The sequence below is a fragment of the Vulpes lagopus genome, chromosome 3 (assembly GCF_018345385.1).
Source record: "Vulpes lagopus strain Blue_001 chromosome 3, ASM1834538v1, whole genome shotgun sequence".
In the NCBI taxonomy this organism is placed as follows: Eukaryota; Metazoa; Chordata; class Mammalia; order Carnivora; family Canidae; genus Vulpes; species Vulpes lagopus.
Window position 1 is genome coordinate 152,512,326 of NC_054826.1, and position 23,530 is coordinate 152,535,855.

At 39.5% G+C, this 23,530-nt stretch overlaps 1 protein-coding gene across 7 annotated transcripts in view; it reads right to left on the bottom strand.

The window, feature by feature from the left end:
- Nucleotides 1-23,530, bottom strand: part of SAMD13 (sterile alpha motif domain containing 13) — a 44,868-nt gene that overhangs the window by 17,480 nt on the left and 3,858 nt on the right. The window contains exons 1-4 of one of the 7 annotated variants that reach the window (XM_041749837.1): nucleotides 19,635-21,160; nucleotides 19,408-19,500; nucleotides 18,099-18,183; nucleotides 316-427 (exon numbers count right to left, since the gene is read on the bottom strand). In XM_041749837.1, the coding sequence (XP_041605771.1) occupies nucleotides 316-427; nucleotides 18,099-18,151 (165 nt within the window). In that variant the 5' untranslated portion in view covers nucleotides 18,152-18,183; nucleotides 19,408-19,500; nucleotides 19,635-21,160. Of the gene's footprint in view, nucleotides 1-315; nucleotides 428-18,098; nucleotides 18,184-18,709; nucleotides 19,120-19,397; nucleotides 19,568-19,634; nucleotides 21,161-23,008; nucleotides 23,059-23,530 lie in introns of those variants that run through there. The other 6 variants (XM_041749832.1, XM_041749833.1, XM_041749835.1 and 3 more) reach the window with 6 other exon arrangements.

The window sequence follows — 23,530 nt, forward strand, 5'->3', positions numbered from 1 at the left end:
TTTCTCCTCTGTTTTTGCTTTCCAGTGTGTCTGTGGTGAAGGCAGGGCTGTCCTATCTCTCAGAAGATGCAGATGTAAATGAGCTTTTGCCCTCCTCCTTGCAGCTGTAACTGTGTCCCAGGGCGTGGGTTTCCCTCTCTCAGGAAAGAGCCATTAGTTTTCTTCCCTTCCCCGTATGATTGGAGTGTGATGTGGAGGACATGCAGAGTCTCACAGATCCCTCACTGCTCTCTGGTCCTCTTCCTCCTCATTCCCTCTGCCTGCTGGGGGGAAGAGGTAACTGTGTTCATCATGTGTTTCTCTAGACTGACTTACCTGCTCCTGAAAAGCACTAGCTTGCTCCTCAAATCCTGCTGTTCGGAAATAGTTGACAACATCCATCACTGCCCAGTCTGCAGGATCTGGAGGCCTCCCATTCTCCATGGAACTGCAAAACACAAACCCAGACACTTGTGGCAGAGCATGCAAGAGTATGGCCTGGCTCACCACTCAGTCTCCTTGGGGCAGGCCCTGGCCAGCCTGCTCTGGCCGTCTTTTCCTTTAGAACCATGGCCCTCTCTTCCCTTAGAGGCCCAGATCCCAGTTTACCTCTCTCAGGACCATAATCATTCCTGTGTTTCTTGGGTTCAGGACATCATTACTCTTACTGGCTCTTACTCTTACTGTTTTCCTAATAAACCATCAGACCCTTCATATGAAGTACTTCCTTATGAATTGGTTTTTAACCCAGAGATATTAGGAATGGTTCTGTGATTCTTGGCAACTCATAGGATAATACTCATATTGAATTAAGAACACCAGGCCCCTGTACAATATGGCCCCCATATACCTGTCTTTTCCCATCTCCTACCACCTTCCCCATCCCCATACATCCTCTCTACAGCTGTGAATCTACAGAGCTAAAGCTATTCCCCAATATGCTGTGCTTTTTCACAGCTCTGGGCCTTTGCACATGCTGTTCCAGCCACTTACAATGCCCCTTCATTTGTCTCTACTTGACACAATCCCCCATTCCTACTTACTTCATCCTAGTTCCCATGCCACCTCCTCTGTGAGGCATTTTCTGGCCTCACCAGGGGACTGTTTTAGTTATAACTTCCTCTGCATTTGAGAACTCATTATTCAAACTCATTGCAGCACTTTCCACGCTGGATTATATATTCTACTTATTGGACAGTCTTTCCCATTAGTGTGGAAGATGTGGGCTAGGGATATACATCTGGTCTGAAGCATTTTATTATTCCTAGTGTCAAGCATATATTTAGGAACTCAACCAATATTCACATGACTAGATGATGATCAAGAATCTGAGAGGTCCTATGGGTAATCTACCTCACTGGATTTAGAAAGGAAGGATAGGAAAAGTAGAATAGAGCAAGGACCCACCATTACTATGACTTTGCCTCAGTTCTGTTTCAGGAGTATTTGACTGGGTTTCTCTACACCTCATCCAAAGTGATTCTTCCAGAGTGTACATGTAATCACATTGCTCCCCTGCTTAAAATCCATCAAAAGCTTTCCATTGCCTTTAAGATGAATTCCAAATAGCTTAACTTGGCTTAGGAAATCCTTCAGAACAAAGCTCTTGCCATCTCTCCTGCTAAGAATACACTAGTGAGCAAACAGACATGGTCCTTACTCTTGTGGATCTACAGTCCTATGAGGATTGACAATGAGCAGTAATCATACAACTAAATGCACAGCTGCACATTGTGGTAAGTGCTATGAGGGATAGGTATACTGTACTATGGCAGTTTAAGGGGCTAGGGGATGGATTCTGGTGGAAGTTTCTCTTGGGGTAAGGTCTAGGAAGCAGCCAGAAGTTAACTGTATGAAATCAGGAAAAGATTATTACAGGCTCTTCATCAGGAATATATACATCTAAGGGGCCATGCAGGTCTTGGAAACCACATTGAGGAGTCTAGATTTTTGTCTATGAGCAATGAAACTTGCTAAATGGTCTTATGTAAAGGGGGTAACCTGATCAGATTTGCATTTTGAAAAAGGGAATTGGAAATGAGCCAGAGGGGAGGAAGGGGTGGTCTACTGCAGTCATCCGTGCAAAAGATCATGGTGATACAGTCTAGAGTGGTAGCTATGGACAAGGAGAGGGAGTGTGTGGATTTAAAAGAATTTTAAACAAGAAAATCAGCATGACATAATGGCGGACTAGATGTAGAGAATGAAGGAGAGGGAAGTATCATGGAACTGGATGGATAGTGGTAACTTCATTTAGATGGCACTGCCAGGTTTAGTTGAACCCACTGAATTTTAGGTACCATCTACATCCAAGCAGAGATTCAATATGGGACATGAGTCTGGTGATCAAAGCAGATGAGTGGGCTGGAGGTATACATTTGGGAGACAGAATTTTTAGATAGTAAGTGAAATCTTAGGAGAAGAGAAGAAAATTGGGCCTAGAACTAAGCATGGGGGGGGGGGCAGTTCAGCATGCTGTGAAAGTTGAAAGGATTCATGTTACTTCTAATAGAAATGAAATTGCCCAGACTTTGAGGATTCCTGAAAACCTTCAAACATCCAAAAGTCAAGACTAGCTGCACCTCTGCCTCATCCTCAGCATAATGTTTTTCTCATAGTAGGAACTTAAAATATTTGATTAAGTAACAAACTTCTGTCTTAACTCAAGACAAGAGAGCCTTTAATCAATGGCACATAGGATCAATGATTTACCAACACAATACTTAATTGAGAAACAATGCTTACTAGTTAGTAGTGTTTTCCCTTTTGTGCTTAGAAATTGTGAATCTATAAACACTGCATGCCCATGAACACATGTACTCATATATATACATGCTCACTACACACACACACACACACACACACACACACACACACACCTTCCTACCATTTAACAGATAATATACATGGGGAAAAAAACTACTTGCACCCTAACACTACCAAATATTAACTATGTATGTTGAAGTCAAAGTTAAATGGATTTTTAAAAACTACCCAAATGCTAGGATTTTTTCCATCATCTCATTAACATGGGCAATCATGAGCTTGACACTGGGCACTCCCTTCAAGAAAAGTACCATTTTCCCTCCCTCACTTGCTTAATGTAGGTTTGAAGAATATTTAGAAAGGAGTTGATTGTTCTAACAAATCTTTAGGTTTGCTAATCAGCTCACTTCTCACAGTGAGCAGAGAGTCCCATCGGATATACTTTTCAGTGCCCTAGAAAACATCTGAATTCACTCTCCCTGTGGCTGACTTCAATTAACTGCCTTTCCTCATAAAGAATAGTTATCTAATTGTAAAAACAAAGTATGCTACATTGTAATTTTAGGATGGAAGGCTTTGCTGATTCTTCTTCCGCTGGGGGTATGACATCATCACTTCCATAATTGTGAAATATTCCTGAGTATTAGCAATGCGGGAGAGAACAAAGACTTTACAATACTGCTGACAGTGTACCCAGAAGAAGAGGAGCACTGGACAACCAGGCACTCTCTCTTATTTAGGGTAAGGAGGCCCATGCAGAAGAAACAAGGGGCATGAAACCAATCCGTGCTTTCAGTGATCCACCCTAAGTTTAGGCCTGATAACAAAAATCCCCCAAATAACTTAGAAGACCAATCACAGTGTTCGACTACTCACATCCCGAGAGGAGAAACCTGTCTCTCTTCATCTCTTCAGCTCTCCTGCACCTAGCGCAGGTCTGAGGTGCAGCATTGATGCAAAGCAAAGCTCTGTTATGTTAGTGGACAAAGAACCAGAGAGTACATAGAGTCTACAATACGCTTTTCATACATTTCCTATCATCAGCCTCCTAACTCGTCAACTGGCTATGGTAACCTGTTTTTAGGAAACTAAGGCTCAGAAAAGTTCAGAAACTCACCCAAAACCACACAGTAGATAAAGCCAGGATTGGATTCCATGTATGCTTGCTTCCAAATCGATGCTTTTCCACTCAACTCCTTGATAACAACAAATATTTACTCTAAGCCTACTGATTTCTCAGTCCATGGCTAGACGCAGGGTTACAAGGCTAGGAACCATAGTCCCTGCCCTCAGAGAGCTAGCAATCTGGTGGGGGAAGCAGACATATAACAGCTAACTCTAAGTAATACTAGAATTGAGAGCTGAACAAGCACTATACTGAGGACGCACTCACTGGAGGGCCCAGAAGGTCCTGCTTGATTCGGACACCTTAGGATCTTCAACAGCAATTTTGAAGGGCATCTATTGCTCCAAACACATCCTAAGTTGGGCCTTGAGAGGGGATGGCTTGCAAAGGCAGGGACATGCAGGCACCTATTGTCACTTCAAGGTTGTTTATGCTGCTTCCAGTGTTTTGGTAACAGGTTTGGTTTTTTTAAAAAATATTTTATTTATTTATTCCTGAGAGACATAGAGAGAGAGAGAAGCAGAGATACAGGCAGAGGGAGAAGCAGGCTCCATGCAGGGAGTCCGATGTGGGACTCCATCCCGGGACTCCCGGATCACGCCCTGGGCCAAGGCAGGTGCTAAACCACTGAGCCACCCAGGGATCCCCTTGGTAACAGTTTTAAAGAGAAAACTGGAGATCAAGGTCAACATGAAGGTGGGACTTGGGGAGGGTGGAGTGCCAAGCCTACATGAAATTTATGAGTACATTCCAGAAGTTGGATTTAAGTGTCACCCTTCCCCACTGGGAATGCCAGACATCTCCTAAAGGACTGCTAGTTGTGCCCAAACTGAGACACTTTGTTCCCTTTTACATGGACCATTCTCTCCAAACCTTTTCTTATAATTTGCGCATGGCAAATTCCAGAAGGCATTTAAATGGCACTGTTTAAAACACCTCCCAGATGGTGGTTCCCATTGTGGCTGCTAATTTTGCACAGATGAAATAAGACGGCAGATATAAAAGTTCCATTATCGTTTGATATTTATTATTCACCATCATCATAGCAAAATGTTTCTTAAAATACAATGTATAAAGATGATAAATTCATGAATATTTTTCCAGGCATGGGATCTTTAAAATATATACATATATGTGTATATATTTTAACTTATTACAAAAACTTAGCAGGAAATGAAAGACAGAATTTATCTATGATCCCATCACTTAATCAAACCAATGTTTCCATTTAACCCAGTCACCGTTGAGTCCCTGTGCATATGGGTCAAGTACATCGTATGTTGATAAAAATTATATCATGCATGGATAATTCACACCGGGAAATAATTATCCCTTAATTAAACAATCACTTCACTTTTAAAGAGAGCTAGAGACATAATCATTGGGACAAAAATGCAATAAATAACAAATTTGGCAGATACATGCAGATAGAGACTTTATTGTGTTTTTCATATTGGTATATTATAATTTTAAGCACTAGCAGCAGAAGTCTCCATTTTCCCTTTACACCTTAGTGAAGGCAGGTGGAACATAGCTGAAACCCTTTTTCAGAATCTAGCGCGTGTATAGTTTTTAGTACTCATGATATGCTAGATTCTGAGGATTGATCAGACCAAAAGGAAACTGTGGATAAATATAATCCATGTGAGATTTCAAAACTCCATTACACTCATTAATTGCATTTCTGCTTTAATGTTCAGAGCAAAAGTTATTTTAGACACTAGTTAATATTATAGTGATATATTTACCACATTACTCCTTTTATAAAAGTAATTCTCGATGTTACTTATGTTTCCATTCAGAAATGCATTCTAACTTTGTACTGCCTTAATCTTTGTAATTTATTTTCAAAATTAAATTAAACTACTCTTTGCCCATATCTTAAAACAGCCTTTGGCTAAAAGCAACATAATTCTGATCATAATAAATTAATATTGATATTTTTTTGGGCCTATGACATATCTAATAATGAAGGAACTAATTGAGCTTTACTTTTATCTCTCCTCCTTTCTTCCTCTCCCTTCAACCAAACTAGCAGAGATCTGGCTAAAAGGCTGGCCTAAAAAGAGAAAGGATGATTCAAAGGTTCTTGACAGGACATTTTTCATTTTTTAATACTCTGATAAATAAGAGTTGACTGCATTTAGCTGCAGCATACTCAAGCAATGGAAGCACTGAAAAAGTAAATAATTCTTCAAGCCTTCCGTACATTTCAAATTCTTTAGCTTGGCATTCAGAAATTTGATTCAAATATGACTTTCCAGGCTTATTTCCCATTCTAAGTTTGTACTGAAATCCAACTGGGCAACATCCTGATTTTCCCAAATCCACAGTGTGGTTATGCTGTTCAGAGTTCAGCTTCCAAAGATGAGAACCTTACCCATTTTTAAAAGGTACTGGTTAAAAGTCCTGTTCCTAATATACCCAATCTTTTATTCCAATCATTAATTAATTGTAATCTGCCTCCTGTAAACCAGACACTTCATGAGCCTTGGAAACTCATTGTCTGGCAAAGGGGAGATTCTTGGATGAAAAAGGTTAGGTGTGTCCTCTGCTTTATTCCAAAAAGTGGTTAAGGAACAGAAGGAATTGAGAGATAGAGGAAGGAAAGCAGAGAAGTAAAAGCCATCATGATAAGGTGAGTCAGGCTGTGCTAGGTATGTAGAGAGGCTTTGGAGCCCTGAATCAGAAGAAATACCAAGAGCAGGTTCCAGGGACAGACAGGGCACCTTCCAGCATTTCTTTCCTCCGTACTAGATATCTTCCTTCAGGCTCATGGCTCTCCTCTGAAATCACAGGGCACTCTGTCTTTGACATAACTCTGCAGGAAATGTCTCCCCAGCACTCCACCCTATCTTTCTGAAAACAAGGGATTCTATAACTGCCTCTTTCCCTACCTGTTCTCAACTTTGTAGTACAAAAACAAAAAACAAAACAAACACAACAACAACAAAAAGAAAACCCCAGACCTCTGAATAAGTGTAAATAAGGACACTCTTCTCAAGAGGAGGCAATGAATTTTTTATTCACTATCAGATACATTTTGTGCCAAAACTCATGCTAAACACAAACACGTGTAGGTTTCGTATTCCAGTCAATATTAAGACAACTGTGCAAGCACCGCCCGAAGAGCTTTCCCCTCCCTGCTCTGAGCCACAGTACAGTGGTCACTGTTCCAAAGGACTTAGGTGTGGCTTTATTGCTTAGACAAACTCGGTTTTCCTTCTGTAGGGATGGTTGGTAGCATGCCAGAAACTGTAGAAAACAGCAACCCTTCAGGGCTGATTATGTATAAAACCTATATAATAAACGTTTGTGAATTTTGCTGGATTTGATGAAACTCTTGTTGTTTTCATGCTTTAAGTGATGATATGCTTGGCTGACTCTATGGTTTTATGCATTTTATTCTTTTGAAATATACACTTCTTTAAAAAGGGTAGTCATTTGCAATGGACATAATGGTACAAATCAAAACAATAAACAGACTCAATTCTTAATTTATCACTTAAAGGAATAATTACATATTTATCATAAGACCATATGATAAAATTGAATTGTGTGGACCTACCCCAGCCCCCGCCCTCTGCAGCCAATTCATATGTTGAAGTTCTAACCCACGATGTGATTGCATTTGGAGATAGGGCTTTTAGGAGACAGGAAAATTAAGGTTAAATGAGGTCAAAAGGGTGGGATCCTAATCCAGTTATGACTGGTGGCCTTATAAGAGTCAGAATGCACATAACTGCAGAAGTCCATGTAAAGACCTAGCGAGAAGGTACCATCTACAAGCCAGAAAGACCCCTCTTATCAGAAACTGAATCTGCACATACCTTGATCTTAGACTTCCCCATTTCCAGAACTGTGAGCGATAAATTTCTGTTGTTTAAACTACCCAGCCTATGGTATTTTGTTATGGCTGCCTGAGCCAATAAACTATGTATCAGTGAGCAGACCACCATAAAATCTTAAGGAATGAATTTTAGCTTCGCTAAGAAAAAAATGCTGTACCAGTTACAAGTGTCACCATTAATTCCCATGTATCCTCTATATTCAAGAAACCATATAGCACCCTAACTTATCCCACCAAACATATCTGCAGAAGAGTTCATAACATCAGATCCTGATTAGAAAGGTTATTTTTCAAGTTTGAATTATCGGCTCAGTTTATCTTCCCTCCCCTACTCTTTTTTTCTTCTTCCCTCCTTCCCTCCCTTCCTACCTAACAAACCATTAAGAGGCATTTGGTAATTAGCCACTTAAAATGTTTTGGGAGTTTTATTTTCCTTGCTTTTAGTATAGAGGTATCTAACCATCATGATCACCCCCTGTTCCAGATTGCTGTTCCCTGGAAAGAACACAATGGTGGGAACCATGACTCACTGCATTTAGTTAGACAAGCATAGTGGTTGTGAGTCTGGGAAAGGTGGACAGAACAGATGGGAGGGGCCTGTTGGGGAAAGAGGACCCAGGAACTACCTAGCAGCTGGTAGAATTCCCTCCTTGCTTTCAAAGAACATACATCTAAGGACTGTTGATTATTTATGTGGCACCACTAAAGAACAGGATTAGGAGTAAATGAACAAAAGGTGAAACCAGTGATCAGACATACAATTATTTCTATCAATTTCCTCTTTCTCCTTCACTAAGCATCCAGGTAAGGAAGGGTTCCAGGCAAATAACCAAGTATCCTATATCCCATGAGGTTCTTTATTTAACCCTAGATGTAACTGCTTCCCTTAGACGTGGAGACCTGACTGGTGGATTGTTGTACATGTAAGCATTGTTAGATTTTTAAAATGAAGTTAAGTAATGGTAGCTATTGTTATTACTATTACATGAAAGTCTCTTTGATAATTCTACAATGAAGTCAGAGTTTTGAAATTCTAACAATGTTAATAATAATTTCTAACTCTACCCTAATATTTTACTTCTATCATTTACCTGCTAACCTCTAATTCACATGGGCAAAAACTTAACGCTTAATAGTTACTACAGTTAACAGCCTCTCAGAAGTATTATGCTATTAAAGCAAGTTTAAAACTTTGCAGCACCCATTACAAAGTATCACATTACTAATTATAAACTTTTTAGTTCCAAAATTTTAAAAAAAAGTCTTTCTTCAAAATGAAACCATACATTGGAATGCCTGGGTGGTTCAGTGGTTAAGCATCTGCCTTTAGCTCAGGGCATGATCCTGGAGTTCCAGGATTGAGTCCCATATCGGGTTCCCTGCATGGAGCCTGCTTCTCCCTCTGTATATGTCTCTGCCTCTCTCTCTGTGTCTCCTTGAATAAATAAATAAAACCTTAAAAAAAAAGAAACCATACAGTAACTGAAAAGGCAGAGGATATGGTAAGATATGCATGCAAGAAAAGGCATGACATTAATAAGAAATAGCTTCTTTTGCAAGTCCTTGCTAAACTTTGTTACTGAGTTTTCTATTGCAGCAGAGCTTTCCCACTGAGGAGTGAGGGGCATGGTGTTGGTAGGGAAATAAACTGCTTCCTGTTGAGAAGCTGCTAACTTATTATAAGGATCTATTATGTGGGACATTGTTCCTCCTCTATCCTAGAAAAAAATGGAAGAAGGGACAAAGGCCCACTGTTGAAAGAGGAAGTAAGACTAGATGGCAAAAAAAAAAAAAAATGACGTTGAATACTTGTGATTTGTATAGTTAAGCACATAAATGTAAAACACCTAGAATTTTTTTTCTAGAGTTGAGTAAAAATTCTAACATGGATCTAACATGTCCATAGATCAATGATGAGCATCATTTACCAAGCCTTATGATTAATCCAAAATCTGTGCATCTATAATCCACGAAAACAGAATACTATAATCCCACTTGTTCAATAAAAGCTTATTTTGTGTGTCCTTTGAATGTATGTGTATGTTCTTATATGGGTATGTGTATATTTTTTTAAAGATTTTATTTATTTATTGAAAGAAAGAGAGAGAAGCAGGCTACCTGCTCGATCATGGGGCTTGATCCCAGACCTCAAGATCATGGCCCAAGTCAAAGGCAGATGCTCAACCGACTGAGCCACTCAGGTACCCTATATGTGTATATTTTTGAATACATGTGCATACAGGTGTACATTCTTGTATGACTATGTGTATACATATGGATATAGTAAGTATTTGTATACAAACTGTCTAGAAGGATATAGTCCAAACTATTAAAATGGCTCCCTCTTATTCAGTTATTTTTCAACTTAATAAATAGCCATGAACGCACTAGGCAAAATAAAAGCTAGGATCTTGACAATTACTACATCTATCCCCTCTTACTCCCCTGGCCTGAGGTAATCATTATCCTCAGTTTCATATTTGTGTAATTTTTCTCCTGGTGCATGTGTGCAAGAGCTTCACCTGGCTATATACCTGTGCAACATGGTAGCCACTAGCTACTAGATTTTAATATTTGACTGAAGAACTGAATTATTTTTTTTAAAAGATTTTATTTATTTGTTCATGAGAGACACACACACAGAGAGAGAGAGAGACAGAGACACAGGCAGAGGGAGAAGCAGGCTCCACGCAGGGAGCCCAATATGGGACTCGATCCCTGGACTCCGGGATCACATCCTGAGCCAAAGGCAGATGTCCAACCGCTGAGCCACCCAGGTGTCCCTAAGGAACTGAATTATTAATTGTATTTATTTTTTATTAGTTTAAATTTAAATGTGAAAACATGAACAGGTATAGAATAGGTTTCTGTTCATCACAACTTCATTGTTTTGGTGTGACGTTTCACTTTTACTGTTGAATCACCTAGGCTAATTTGTTGAAGTTGTGCTTTCAGATGCATATGTCCTCTCTAGTATTTTACATCAACACATGACCAATCTAGTTGGTATCAACTGATTGATTCAGTTCAAATGATTTCTTCCTTCATACCTATTTAACACTCTAACGTGTTTGATGCAAACAGCTCAAGTTATAAGAATCTCTTTGTTATAATTGTAATTAAGTTGACATTCTTAATTATTTTAATTATAATAAATATTTTTTGGTTAAAAAAAGTATAGATAAATTTTAAAGTTTAAAAAGGTAGCATACTACTGATGCAGAATTGAGAGGAGATGCAGACACTAACACTAGAACCAGAACAGTAAAGAAAAAAGGAGGCAGGCTGAAAGTATATTGGAAATTTCACGATGAATAGCAATTGCAATTTGCTGGAGCAGAGCAAAAGGAGAAAAGCTGTTTGCTGTATAAAAAAATGGTAAAGAAAATAAAATGGACAGTACAAAGAGACATCTTCAGTCAATAGTAAATTTGGTAACTTTCTTCTCAACAATTAAAAAAGAATTAATGATGTTAGCCACTTGAATTCAAAATTAAATGTCCAACAAAATGTTTTGAAGTGATTTCAACCACAATCTGAGCTTATAAATTTGTAGAGCTATAAATGGCTTGGATTCTTGCACAAAAAAGAAAACAATTTTTTCCATAGACATCTGTTTATACTCAGTTTTCTTAGAATATTATGAGAAAAGACTAAAAAGGTACTTCACACAAAGTGAAAAATTTTTCAGTCAAGCCACCTAACAACTGCCTGAAGAAGACAAAAATTTTTAAACAATATCTAAGATCAACTGGTTCAAAATCTGAAAAACACAATTACTTTCCTTTAGCTTTAGATGAATAGTGCAACATAAAAGGCACTGCCTAATTAATACTTGTGTGAAGTATATTTTATCTCAAAAAGCTTCCAAATCTATGAAGAAATACTGTCAATTTATAACCTGAAAAATCGAACTCACATTTAAAATATTTTTAAATCTTTTACATCTGTCAAAGAATTTCAGCTAGATATGAAAATATTAAATTCTATTCTGATGAATGTTACTTCAGCCATGTTAACTAAAAAAAATCTGGATTTAATGTAATTCTGAAACAAATGACTGATGTTTCCCGTATTGCTTTATTCCACTGTATGATACTCATGTTCAGTTTTCTAAAGCAGACTCTTGAAATGCCATGGATACCATTGTTAAATCATTCATTATATTTTTGAAAATGTTATGGATCAATGCCAGCTAGTGGAACTGTGAAAAAAAATAGAACACAAGGAATATAATGATGTGTGTTCTTTGCCAATGCTTGTTGGATAAGTCCTAGAAGAATTTTACAAAGATTATTGTATTGTTCCAATTTAAGATTTTATTAAAGAAAATGAGTGCTTGCCAAATTTTCAATGAAAACCAAAACATGGCACAGGATATTATATTTTTTCATTGATATCACACTACATGTGAATGAACTAAATTTGGATCTCCAAAAAAAAAGGAAAAGCTGATTTGTGACCCAGCTAAATAGGCATAAAATCTGAAATTGAAACTTTTCAGAGTAAAGTAGAGCAATAGTAGTATACAATAATTTTACATTTTTCTAATTAATCAATTATTGATTTCTAATAAATCAATTTTAGGAAAAAAATTTTAAAATGACATATTAACGCTGATAAACTTACAGTTGCCTATAAATTCATACACCACTTTGAAAATGTTAACTATATTGAGTTGGCATAAGTTTTAGTAAATTTATTTAACTTGGACAGACATTTTGAAACTGATATGCATTTGTTTTAAAGTCAAATCAGATCCTCTAAGAAAGAAGAACCAGTTGTATATGCATATAATACAAAAATAATTTTTTGGTACTTGATTCATTTATTGGAACTTTTAACTATATTTGGAATTATCTGGGTATATGATTCTATTTTTCAACTGTAAATCTTATGAAATCAGATCAAATATTTCCAATGAAAATTTTGCACCCCAATTGAGATATAAAGCATAAAATACATAATAGATTTAGAAAATTTAGTACAAAATATGTAAAATACATCTTTAATATGTTTTTAACCTACTGAAGCTTTAGTTTTCTCATCTGTAAAATAGGAACAATAATATATCCCTTAAATTATGGTTGTGAGGATTGACAAGTCTCATACAAAGTACTAGACATATGAAGGGACTTCATAAATATTAGCTTTGCAAAACTAAAGCCCTGATCAGAAGCATGTGGCCAGTGAACAAGGGCTATTAACTTAGAATATAACATTTGGAAATGACCCTTTGTGACAATACTTTCCCCAGTAAAGCAACTATATTTTCCAAGCCTGGAAATAAAATGAAAGCAAAACAAGTGCCAGTCTTAGCAGATCTCAGAAATATCCATAAGAGCCTGTGTTTTGTGCCTTTTGGGATTCTAATTATAATCTAACTCTACACTGTCCATTAGATTACCTACTAGTCACAAAGGGCTGTATTAATTAACTGGAACTTCCATTTCTAGTCAAGAGGGAGTAATAAGGCCCAGATTTATCCTTCTGCCTAAATAACTAAAAAAAGTAAAATAAAATATATGAAAGAATGGCACACCAGACATTGGACATTGATAATAAACGACACTGATTCCCGAAGGATGGAAAACAAGCAAGGTAAACTCTATTCACTTACTGCCTGAAGAAAGAGTTTAGACTGTGCACAGAAGAGAATCCTAAAGACTATGGAGGAAAGAGCTCTCAGCACGAGAACTCTGGAGATCTGCAGGGGCTTCCCTCAAGCACTCAACTGAGTAGTGATTATCACATACATGTGAGGAAACTAATGGAGTCTGGGGAAAGAACCACCCAAAACAATTAGAGAGCACAGCCCTTGGGGATCATGCAGGGATGGGAAAACTGCTTGTCTCCATCTGAGCATTGGCTAGAGTAAAAAGATAGGTCTTGCCTTAGAAAGTGGGGAAAAATACCCTTAGATAAAATGCAGCCCTGGTCCTTTTTAAGTCCTTTTAAGTTTTAACAAAACTTAAAAGCAAGACTTAATGTGATCAAATTGTCTCCAGGTAACCTAACTGCATCCAAGACAGAAATCAGGTATATTTATAATTCCTATAAAATATCTAGCACCCAAAAAGCTAAAATTCACAATATCTGACACTCAATCAAAAATTACCAGGTATGCAAAGGTAGAAAAATACAACCCATTCTCACTGAGAAATCAATGGAAATGGACTGAGAAATGATAGAATTGGTAGTAGACAGGGACACTAAAACAGTTATAATAACTATACTTCATATTTTCAGAAGCAAGGGGAAAGATTGAATATATTAAGTATAGATATCAAGGTATAAAAATAAGACCCAAGTTAAACCTCTAGAGATGAAAACTACATTGTATGACATGAAAAACACACTGAGTGGGATTAACAATAGATTATACACTTCAGAAGAAAAGATTACTGAACTTGAAGGCAGAACAATAGAAACTATCCAAAATGAAATACAGAGAAAAAAGAATGAAAAAAAAAATCTAGGGCATTAGTGAATTGTGGCACAGTATCATATGATCAAATACTCTATAACTGGAGTTACCAAAGGAGGGGTGAGGGAAACCAAGAAATAATGCCTGGAAAATTTCCAAATTTGATGAAAACTAAACCTATAGAGTCAAAAAACAAAACAAAACACCAATCACAAGAAAGCTGAAGAAAACTATATACCAAGTTTCATAATCAAATTGCTTTAAAATCAATGATAAAAACATCTTACAAGCAGACAAGAAAAGAGACACATTTTATGTAGAAAATCAAAGATTGGAAAAAGAATAAATGTTTTCCCTTATAGAAACAAAACTAGTCTGTCTAATCTCACCACTTCTATGCAACTTTTTGTTGGAGGTCCTATTCAGCACAAAAGGCCACTAAAAGAAACAAAATATATTTTCATCGAGAAGGAAAAAGATTGCTTTTACACACACAACATAATTATCTGTGTTAAACAGATGTAAAATAGCTAATGGAATCTACCAAAAAGCTACTAGAACTAACAAATGAGTGTATCAAAATTGCAGAATAAGAGGTCAACATGCAAAAATCAATTGTATTTCTATATACTATCAACAAACAATTGGATATTAAAATTTAAAAGGCAATACCATGGTGTTATACCATTAATACCATGTTAATAGCCTGAAATTATAAAATTTTGTAGGGATATATCTCACAAAAGATGTGCAGGACCTACAGATGGAAAACTACAAAACCTTGAGAGAAATTACAAAAAGACAAAGTGAATGGAGAATAATACTGTGTTAATGGGTGGGAAGACACAATATTGTTAAGAGATCAATTCTCCCTAAGTTGATCTATAAGTCAATGCAATGCCACCAAACCACCAGCAGGTGTTTTTTTTTTTTTTTTTTAGAAACTGACAAACTGATTCTAAAAATCATTTGGAAATGCAAAGAACCTAGTAGAGACAAAACAAGTCTGAAAAAGAACAAAGTTAAATAGACAATATTACTTGATTTCGAGATTTGTTATACAGCTATAGTTATCAAAAGTTGTTATGTTAGCAATAAATAGATACAAAATTATGAACAGAATAAAAAATTCCAGAAATAGATCCATACATATATAATCAATTATTTTTCAACAAAATTCAGGAACATTTCAATAAATGGTGCTGGAACAATTGGATATTCATAGGCAAGAAGCCCACCACCACCACCATCATCAACAGAAATGAATTTAATCCTTACCTCACAACATATAAAAAATTTACTCAAGAATCACTGTCCCAAGTCAAGAAAATATAAAAACATCTTTGTGACCTTAGGTCAGGCAAATATTTCTTAGACATGACATTAAAAGCACTATTCATAGAGTGCCTGGGTGGCTCAGTTGGTTAAGCATCTGACTCCTGATTTTGGCTCAGGTCATAATATCGAGCCCCATGTCAGGCTATCCTGGGCATGGAGCCTGCTTAAGATTTTCTCTCCCTCTCCTTCTGCCCCTCTCCCCTTGAGGTTCTCATGCACATGTGCATTCTCTCAGATAAATAAATAAATCTTTAAGGAAATAAAAAAGATAAACACTATTCATAAAAGAAAAAACTGATAAATTGGAGTTCATTGAAATTAAAAACCCCCACATTTCAAAAAAACAACGTAGTAAGAATGAAAAGACAAGTCATGTACTACTAGAAAATATTTTCAAATGATGTATATAAGGGACTTGTATCCAGAACATATAAAAATTCTCTACAAAATAACACATAAGTAATTAGCCAACAAAAAGATGGGCAAAAGATTTAGATATTTTACTTAAGAAAGATGTATGGATGGCAAATAAGCACATGAAGAGATGCTCAACATCTTTAGTCATTAAGGAAATGAGAATGAAAATTACACCTAATAGACTATCAAATATGAAAAAGACTGATCATACTGAGTTCATGAGAATATAGAACAACTGGAACACTTACACACTGCTAGTGGGAATGTAAAAAGACACTCAGTTTAGAAGAGAGCTTGGAAATTTCTTAAAAAGAATAATATACCCCTAATAATATAACCGTGCCAGATAGCCCAGCAATTCCATTCCTATATACCCAAGAGAAATGAAAGTATATGTCCACACATAATTCTGTATGCAAATGGACAAAGTATCTTTATTTGTAATACCTGAAATATAGAAACAATCCAAATGTTAATCAGCAAATAGATGAATAAACAGTGAATACACTGTTGTATATCCATACAATGAAATATTACTCAGGAATAAAAAGTAATGAACTATTGATAGACACTATAACATGGGTAAATCCCAAATTAATTATCTTGGGTAAAAGAAACCATACCCCAACAATCCTCTCAAAAAAGTACATTCTGAATAATTCCATTTATATAAAAGTCTAAAATAAGTCTAAACTAATCTAATAATAGTAAGTCTAAACTAAAAAAGTCTAAACTAATCTATAGTGACAGCGTATCAGTGGTTGCCTGGGTATATGGTGACAAGGACAGGAGAGAAATTATAAAGGGTTATGAGAAAATTTGGGAAGCTATCTTAATTGTGGTGATGGTTCCATGGGATGTATACAAATATCAAAACTTACAAATTTTATACTTTAAACACATGCAGTTTGTTATATGTCGGTTATATTTCAGGAAAGCTGTTAACTTTTAAAATTTCTTAAAATTAATAGTTCAGTTAATCAGTTACACTAGTCACATTTCAAATTTTAAAACAGCCACATGTAGCCAGTGGCTACCATTTTGGAAAGTGCAAGTGTAGAACATCTCCATCACTGTTCACAGGACTACTTCCTGGGCAGCACTGATCTAACTCATACAGAAAGAAAAAGAAAGCACATCTGTTTCTTTTATTTCTCCTACATTTACCTACCCTAAATAAACTCCAAGAATGGGATGAGCATGCCAGCATGGCATTGAAATATACATTACCCGAGAATCTTTAAAAGCAGATTTTATTAAGTTTATTTTAATGTAACTTTGCTGTGAAGCAAAATATACCCTCTACTCACAAACATGTAGCAGCACACTGTTCCCTCATATCCTAACTTCTACAGATTATATTTAATTAGTTTTCTCCAAAGCTCAAGTTGGGGGCAATTTTAAAATAAATGATACGGGAAAATGGAACAGACAACACTCTCTTGGAACTTACTTTCCTCCTTGTAGTCAAAGTGGTTATAGCTTCAGAATAACAACTAAATAGGGATATACATATTTTTCATATATTCACAGATAACTTATGAGTTACCTTGAAATATGCAGCATGTTTCAGAATATGCTATATAATACAACTGAATTTTCCTTTTTAAAAGAATCAAGCATATAACAACAAAGTTTCAAATGTGAGAAGAGACATGAAAACAGAACACTGTTATGTACTGAAATGTTTCACATTCAAGAATCAGTTCATAAAATTAGTAGGACAGAGTTGTTCAACTTCACATTCTAACCAAAGCTTTTTTCTTTCCTTTACTATAGGTCTCGATTTTGATAGAGGTGATTTTATTTAAAAAGACTCGAATCCTCTGTTCTGCCCCCACCCTTGTAGTCTATGGACTTGGAAGGCAGAGCCTGTTTGCTCAGTGTTTTGTTTCAATATACAGAATGCGGGGCTGAGATCCTCCACCGTCCCTGTTCCAAAGCCTGATACGCTAACCCTTTATGCACAGTTGGATGCCTGAGTCATCTCTGTCATCGAAATGGAATAAAGAATACGGCAACTGGGGTTGGAACGGGGTGGGGGGTGGGGGGAGAAAGGAGTCTGATGGCCAGTGTAGACCCAGCAAAATAACCCCCAAACAGTGTATCGTAGTAGATAAGCAAGAAGTATAAAAATAGAAACCAAGTCCCTCTGTTGTTTGCAGAAGCAGAACTCACAAGCCAGTTTCACTTACTTTTTTACACCGACAGAGCCATTTTCCTTGTTTTCCATGTCAACAGAGAGCATGGGAAGGCTGCAGGGTTCCTTTACTTCAGCAACTAATCAATAAGGGAGAAAAGCTCGTGTTTAATTCTTAGAAAGTGAGAGAAGAATATATATTCTGAATCGGAAACATAATGGTCCCTTTTACAGCTTCACACCAGTTCACGTATGTTTGTTTAAACCTCCAGTTCCCTCAGCGGTTGGAGAGATGTGATTAAACCTAAAGAACTGGAGGAGACGGAGTGGGGTGCTTTCATCTGTACTGGCACTCCCTGCCTTGACAATAAGCATTTGCAAATGAAATTGAATCCTCCTTCAAAACAAGTGCTGTGTGAACTGGCACAGCTTCCCCTGGGTGCCAAGCTCTCACTTAAGACATTGCAACTCACAAATGAGTCAAAGTCGAGAAAAACAATCCCCCCTTTTCCTGCCCCTTCAGACCGCGGGCTATGATTTCTTTCTTTTTTCTTTTTTTTTTTAATTGCTTTTTTTTTTTTTTTTGGTCCACTCACAAACCTTCTATTTTTTCCATTGCAATGCAAAAGAACACTTAAAGCTTTTGTCAGTTAAGTATTCCCCTACCTCACAAATTCTCAAAGAAAGCCTCAAAAACCTGTGAGATGGCCATGCTGTGGTAAAGCTGGAAGCTCACAAAAATGTCAGATAGCCCTGAGCACAGAAAGGTGGTGCTGATGTGCGTGCGTGTGTGTGTGTGTGTGTGTGCAAGAGAGGGGAAGCAGCTCATTAGATTCATGTAAAAAAAAAACAAAAACAAAACAAAAAAAACACCAAAACATCCAACCAAGGAGATATATAGTAGCATCCATCACTTTGTCTTTTTGTTCAGTAGGATGAGGACTGTGGAAAAATAAATAAATAAATGAAGACCCTCCACAATTAATATGCAATCAGCAAGATGAAAAAGCTACGAACAAAACTGCTTTAAAAAGAACTAGTTCTGAAACGTGCTTGTTCTACAGCTGAAGCCATAAATTAAATACATTCCCCCTCAAATTACTTTCTACTTCCGCGCTCCTTTCCCCAGGGATTACTCTGACATGACAAGTGCATCATTTAGTAATATTCACGAGATTTTTTTTTTTAATCACTGTTAGAGAAGTAGATGATTAACAAATAATACTGTTAAGTGTGGGATAATCTTCACTCCTGAGACACAGACACACACACACACAAAACTTCCAGCTGCTAAGCCACTTCGATCATTCATAGAGAAATCCCACATTCAATATACATAGAGATATTAACATACATTCACACACCGTCACAGTGTAGACAGGAGATAGTGCTGCTGCTCCAAAGCCAAAAGAATGATTTCACTTCAGTTGGAAACTGTGACACATCTCACCATTTTCCTAAGCATCTCAGATAAAAACAAAACAAAACAAAACACAATGATACTCTGCAGCACCAGACTACATTGTCTTAGTATTATTATTATTATTATTCTTTTTTTTTTTTTTTGTGCAAGAGTAAAAAGAAAACCTACCTAGAAGCAACTAACACATGTCATTTTTTTTAATAGGCTTATCAAGAACAGCCAAAGAAACCCCAATGTTTTCTTTCACAAAGTAGGCTGGCAAAGGAATTCAATAAGGAGGTACAATTTGACACAGTGAAATAAAACCAGGCTGGCTCTCAGCCAACATGACGTGAGGAATCACACACAAGCTGCACCAACTGCCTTCTGGTTCATGGCTGACTTTTTAAAGCTACAGTGTTCCCCGTTCACTTTTGCTAACTACCTTCAGCACAATTAGTGCAAGGCAATCATCAATCAGGAGTCCAAGCACTGCAGAAGGCTCCCCTGCACCTGGCTCGTAAGGAAAAGCGAGTGGCATCAACAGCCTCTTACTTTCTCCCTCCCCTTCATTGTTGCTGCAGGACAGGTTCTGGCTGTGGTTCTGAGCGACGAATGTCGGGTTTCAAAAACTATTTTCTCCCCCCCCCCCACACACCCCCCCCCCCATGGGAGGGAAACAAAAAAAACAAAAACAAAAACAAAAACCACAAGAGAAAATAAGAGAAAGAACCTAGTGCTATTACTGGCTCTAACCAGTGAATATTCAGGAGCTGCAGTCCTGTGTTACTCTTTCTTCCTGAGACACACTCATCGGACAAAGTTTCCAGGGCTGGCTTTTAAAATAATCTCTGTAAGAATAAGGAAAGCACCGCCCCGCAGAAAATTCTTTTCTTCTTTCTACGGGAAGTCACATATTTCAGAGGATGCAAAGTGGATGACCAGATCTTTGGAAAACACCTACGTTCTTTTATTTTGGCATTCAACCTAGCAGATGAAGTCGGCCAAAACTCAGAATGAAGCAAACCTCCTTCTACAAAACAATTAGTTCTGGGGCGGGTTTGATCTTAAAAGTTCATCCCGGTCACCCAGGAAGCATAATTCAACAAATTTAACTGATGTTTACTATCTATGAGCGCTGGGTACTATATTTGCTACGTATGAAAAAGAAGATGCTATGCCAACCCCCATATACATAGTTGTCTCCTACCATCCAGGAAATGGGAAGGTGGTGTTGAGAGACTTAGGCATGATGTTTTAAATTACCCTGGTCAATCTCATAGATCCTTTGCTTGGCTGGGACCACTGCTGAAGAGAAAACATCCCCATTCCACAAATATGCCACAGATGAATAGGAAGTATGCATAGCTGTCATCGAAATAAACACCAATCGATATCTGGACACTTTTAGCTCATGATGTCAACTAAACCACTCAAGATAAAGGCAGACAATACAGGCTCCCAAGAAGGATCCTAGAAAAAGTCATTTGTGCTACATGACTGTGTAGAATTCAGGAAGAACTGAGGAGAAAGTGGCAGGTCTCCCTTTTTCTTTAGTAAATTTTGAGGGCCCTAGAAGATGATTAAATCTGAATGTGCAACCTGAATTTCAAAGTCCAGAATTTTCCCCCTTACTTATTCCAAGAGTGGTATCAGAAATGCTCAACTTCTTGAAAGATCATCACTGAGAACTATTTCAAGTGCTCTCTGCCCATCTTTACCATTGCTCCCTTGAAAAGGCCAACAATAATTTAGGGACACATTCTAAAAATAACAATAATTATTAGCAGTAATAATTGAAGGGCACATTCTAAGTGTTCATTTGTTTTGGAGGACCATTTTTTGAGTCGGGTCAAACAGTTGAGTCTTATCACCACTGATTAAGATGATGGAACTCTCCTGGAGATAGAGAACCCTTTCATTCCGGATGAAAACTGATGGGACTGGATCTGAAATTCCTGAAATGTGCTCCAACTAAATTCAAATGGACTGGGCTGTGAGTCCTGGGGGCAAAGCAGGGGGAGGAAGGTGTTTCAACGGCACCCTCACGCCATGGCTCAGAACAATATTTGTCCAGCTCTCCACCTCTTGAAAGGAGGCAAAGAAGATGTCATTACACCTAACTTTTCCTTAGACACACCGCATGGGAGGAAGGTTTCTGTGAAGTTTCCCCATGATTTTCTTTCTACACCTACAGGACATCTGCTTCTCTCTCCTGTGCTGTGATCAAGTTTGCCTATTAGAGAGGGTTACGGCTTATAGAAGGTGATGTAGGAAATCAATCCCATTTTATTTTTTTTAAAAAAAGGGGAGGGGGGAGGGGGGAGCCAAGAAAGCATCCTAAATTCTAACCACAGCAGGTTTCATTTTGTGTGCTATTTTTTAAAAATATTTATTTATTTATTTATTATCAGCTAGTTTCTAACTTTGGGATAAATTGGCATTTGTGGGTATGAGCATCTCTACTAGTACTCACCCACTTCCTCCTCACTCTCTCCAACAAACGGACTTAATTAACCCTCTTTCCTGCTAATAAAAACGATGTGTACGTTGTGTGTATGGCCTGTGTACGGGGCCTGCGGAATGGATGGAGCGTGTATCCAATGCATGCTGCTGTGATGAGCGTAACGTGTCATGTGTCGAGTGTGTAGCGTGCACGGTGGGTGTGGTGTAGTGTGCAAGCGTGGGAGGCGGGGTGGGGGGAGATGCAAACACGATCTTCTGATCCAGGACACGGTGGGCCCTGCTGGGTAACTCGGGGGGGAGATGCTCATGTTGGGATTGAGGCAGAACTTTCGGGCACACTCGGGGAACGGGCTCAGGACGGGAGCTGGGTCTGCAAAGGCGGGAAACTGGTGCCTCCGAGGGGGTTTCCTTTATTGCTCAGCACCCATCCCCCCGCCCCCCGGGCCCCTCCCCGGGGACCAGCGCCGTGTCCCAAAGCAAGCGCTCGCCCGCTCGCCCTGCCTGCCGCCACCGGGTCGGCCCTCCGCGGTGTCCAGCCCACATCGCGGGCGCAGACCTGGCTCCACGTGGCCGCAGATTCGGACGGAATCTCGAGAAGTCTCCGGAGGGCAGGGCGTCCCGGGGCAGCGGGAGGAGCGGGGCGGAGGGCGGGCGGCGGGGCCGCGCGGAGGGCCGGAGGGGGGGCGCCGTCCGACCGGCAGACGACTCGCGGCGGCACCGGCGACACGAGGGGAAAGTTTCTAGGACTTTCAAGGAGCAGCCGTTCGTCCTCGAGTCGGGGCGGGGCGCTGCCCGGGGAGCCGGGAGTGCCCGCGGCGAGGGGGCGTGCCGCCCGCCGGGCCCCGGCTCCCGTGCTGCGAGCCCCGCCCCGCGGCCCCGGCGGCCGCAGCTCTCTCGGCGGAGCCCCCGGGTCCGCTCCGGGGGGACAGGCTCCACGCTCGTGGGCGCGACACGCTGCAGGAGCGCCGGACGCACAGCAGAGACGAGGGCGGGCAGGGCGGGCTTTACGGCGGCTTTCTTCGGGGCCTTTCGCTCCTGCAGGGGGAGAGGGTGGCCGCGCTCCCGGTGCCCGGGCTGCACGAGCGTGCAACACTTACCTCCCCGCATGGCCGGCGCCGGGAGCTTGCCCCGCGCAGAGCTCAGCGGCCGCCACGCGCCCAGCGCCGGTGCGGCCCGCGGGGCGGGCGCGGGGCACGCCGGGACTTGTAGTCCTCCGCCGGCGCGCGGGCGGGGGGCGGGGCGGGGGTCCGAGGGCGGCGGCCGCCGGGAAGCCGAGAGGTCACGCGGGGCGGGGGGGGTAGGGGGGGAAGGGGCGCGCCCAGTGCAAGTCGGCGAGGGCTTGTGCAAGAACTTGAAACCTCCAGGGAGCCGGGGAGGGTGCAGGGGAGCGCTCCTAGAGAGAGTTGTAAATTGGGGGTTTTCAGGCTGATGCCACCCTCGCCCGGTCTTACTCGCCCCTGTGAATTTTTAAGCTGGGTTTGGGCAGCAGTGGCAGGTGGACCTTTCCCCGAGCCAAACTCCTCTGTTATTTGGGCCTCCCTCTTCCTTCCCTCCGAACGCAAACGTGGCGTTCTCTACGTGGAGCACCTCTGCGGTGGTTCGCAGAGTAGCTCAGTTGA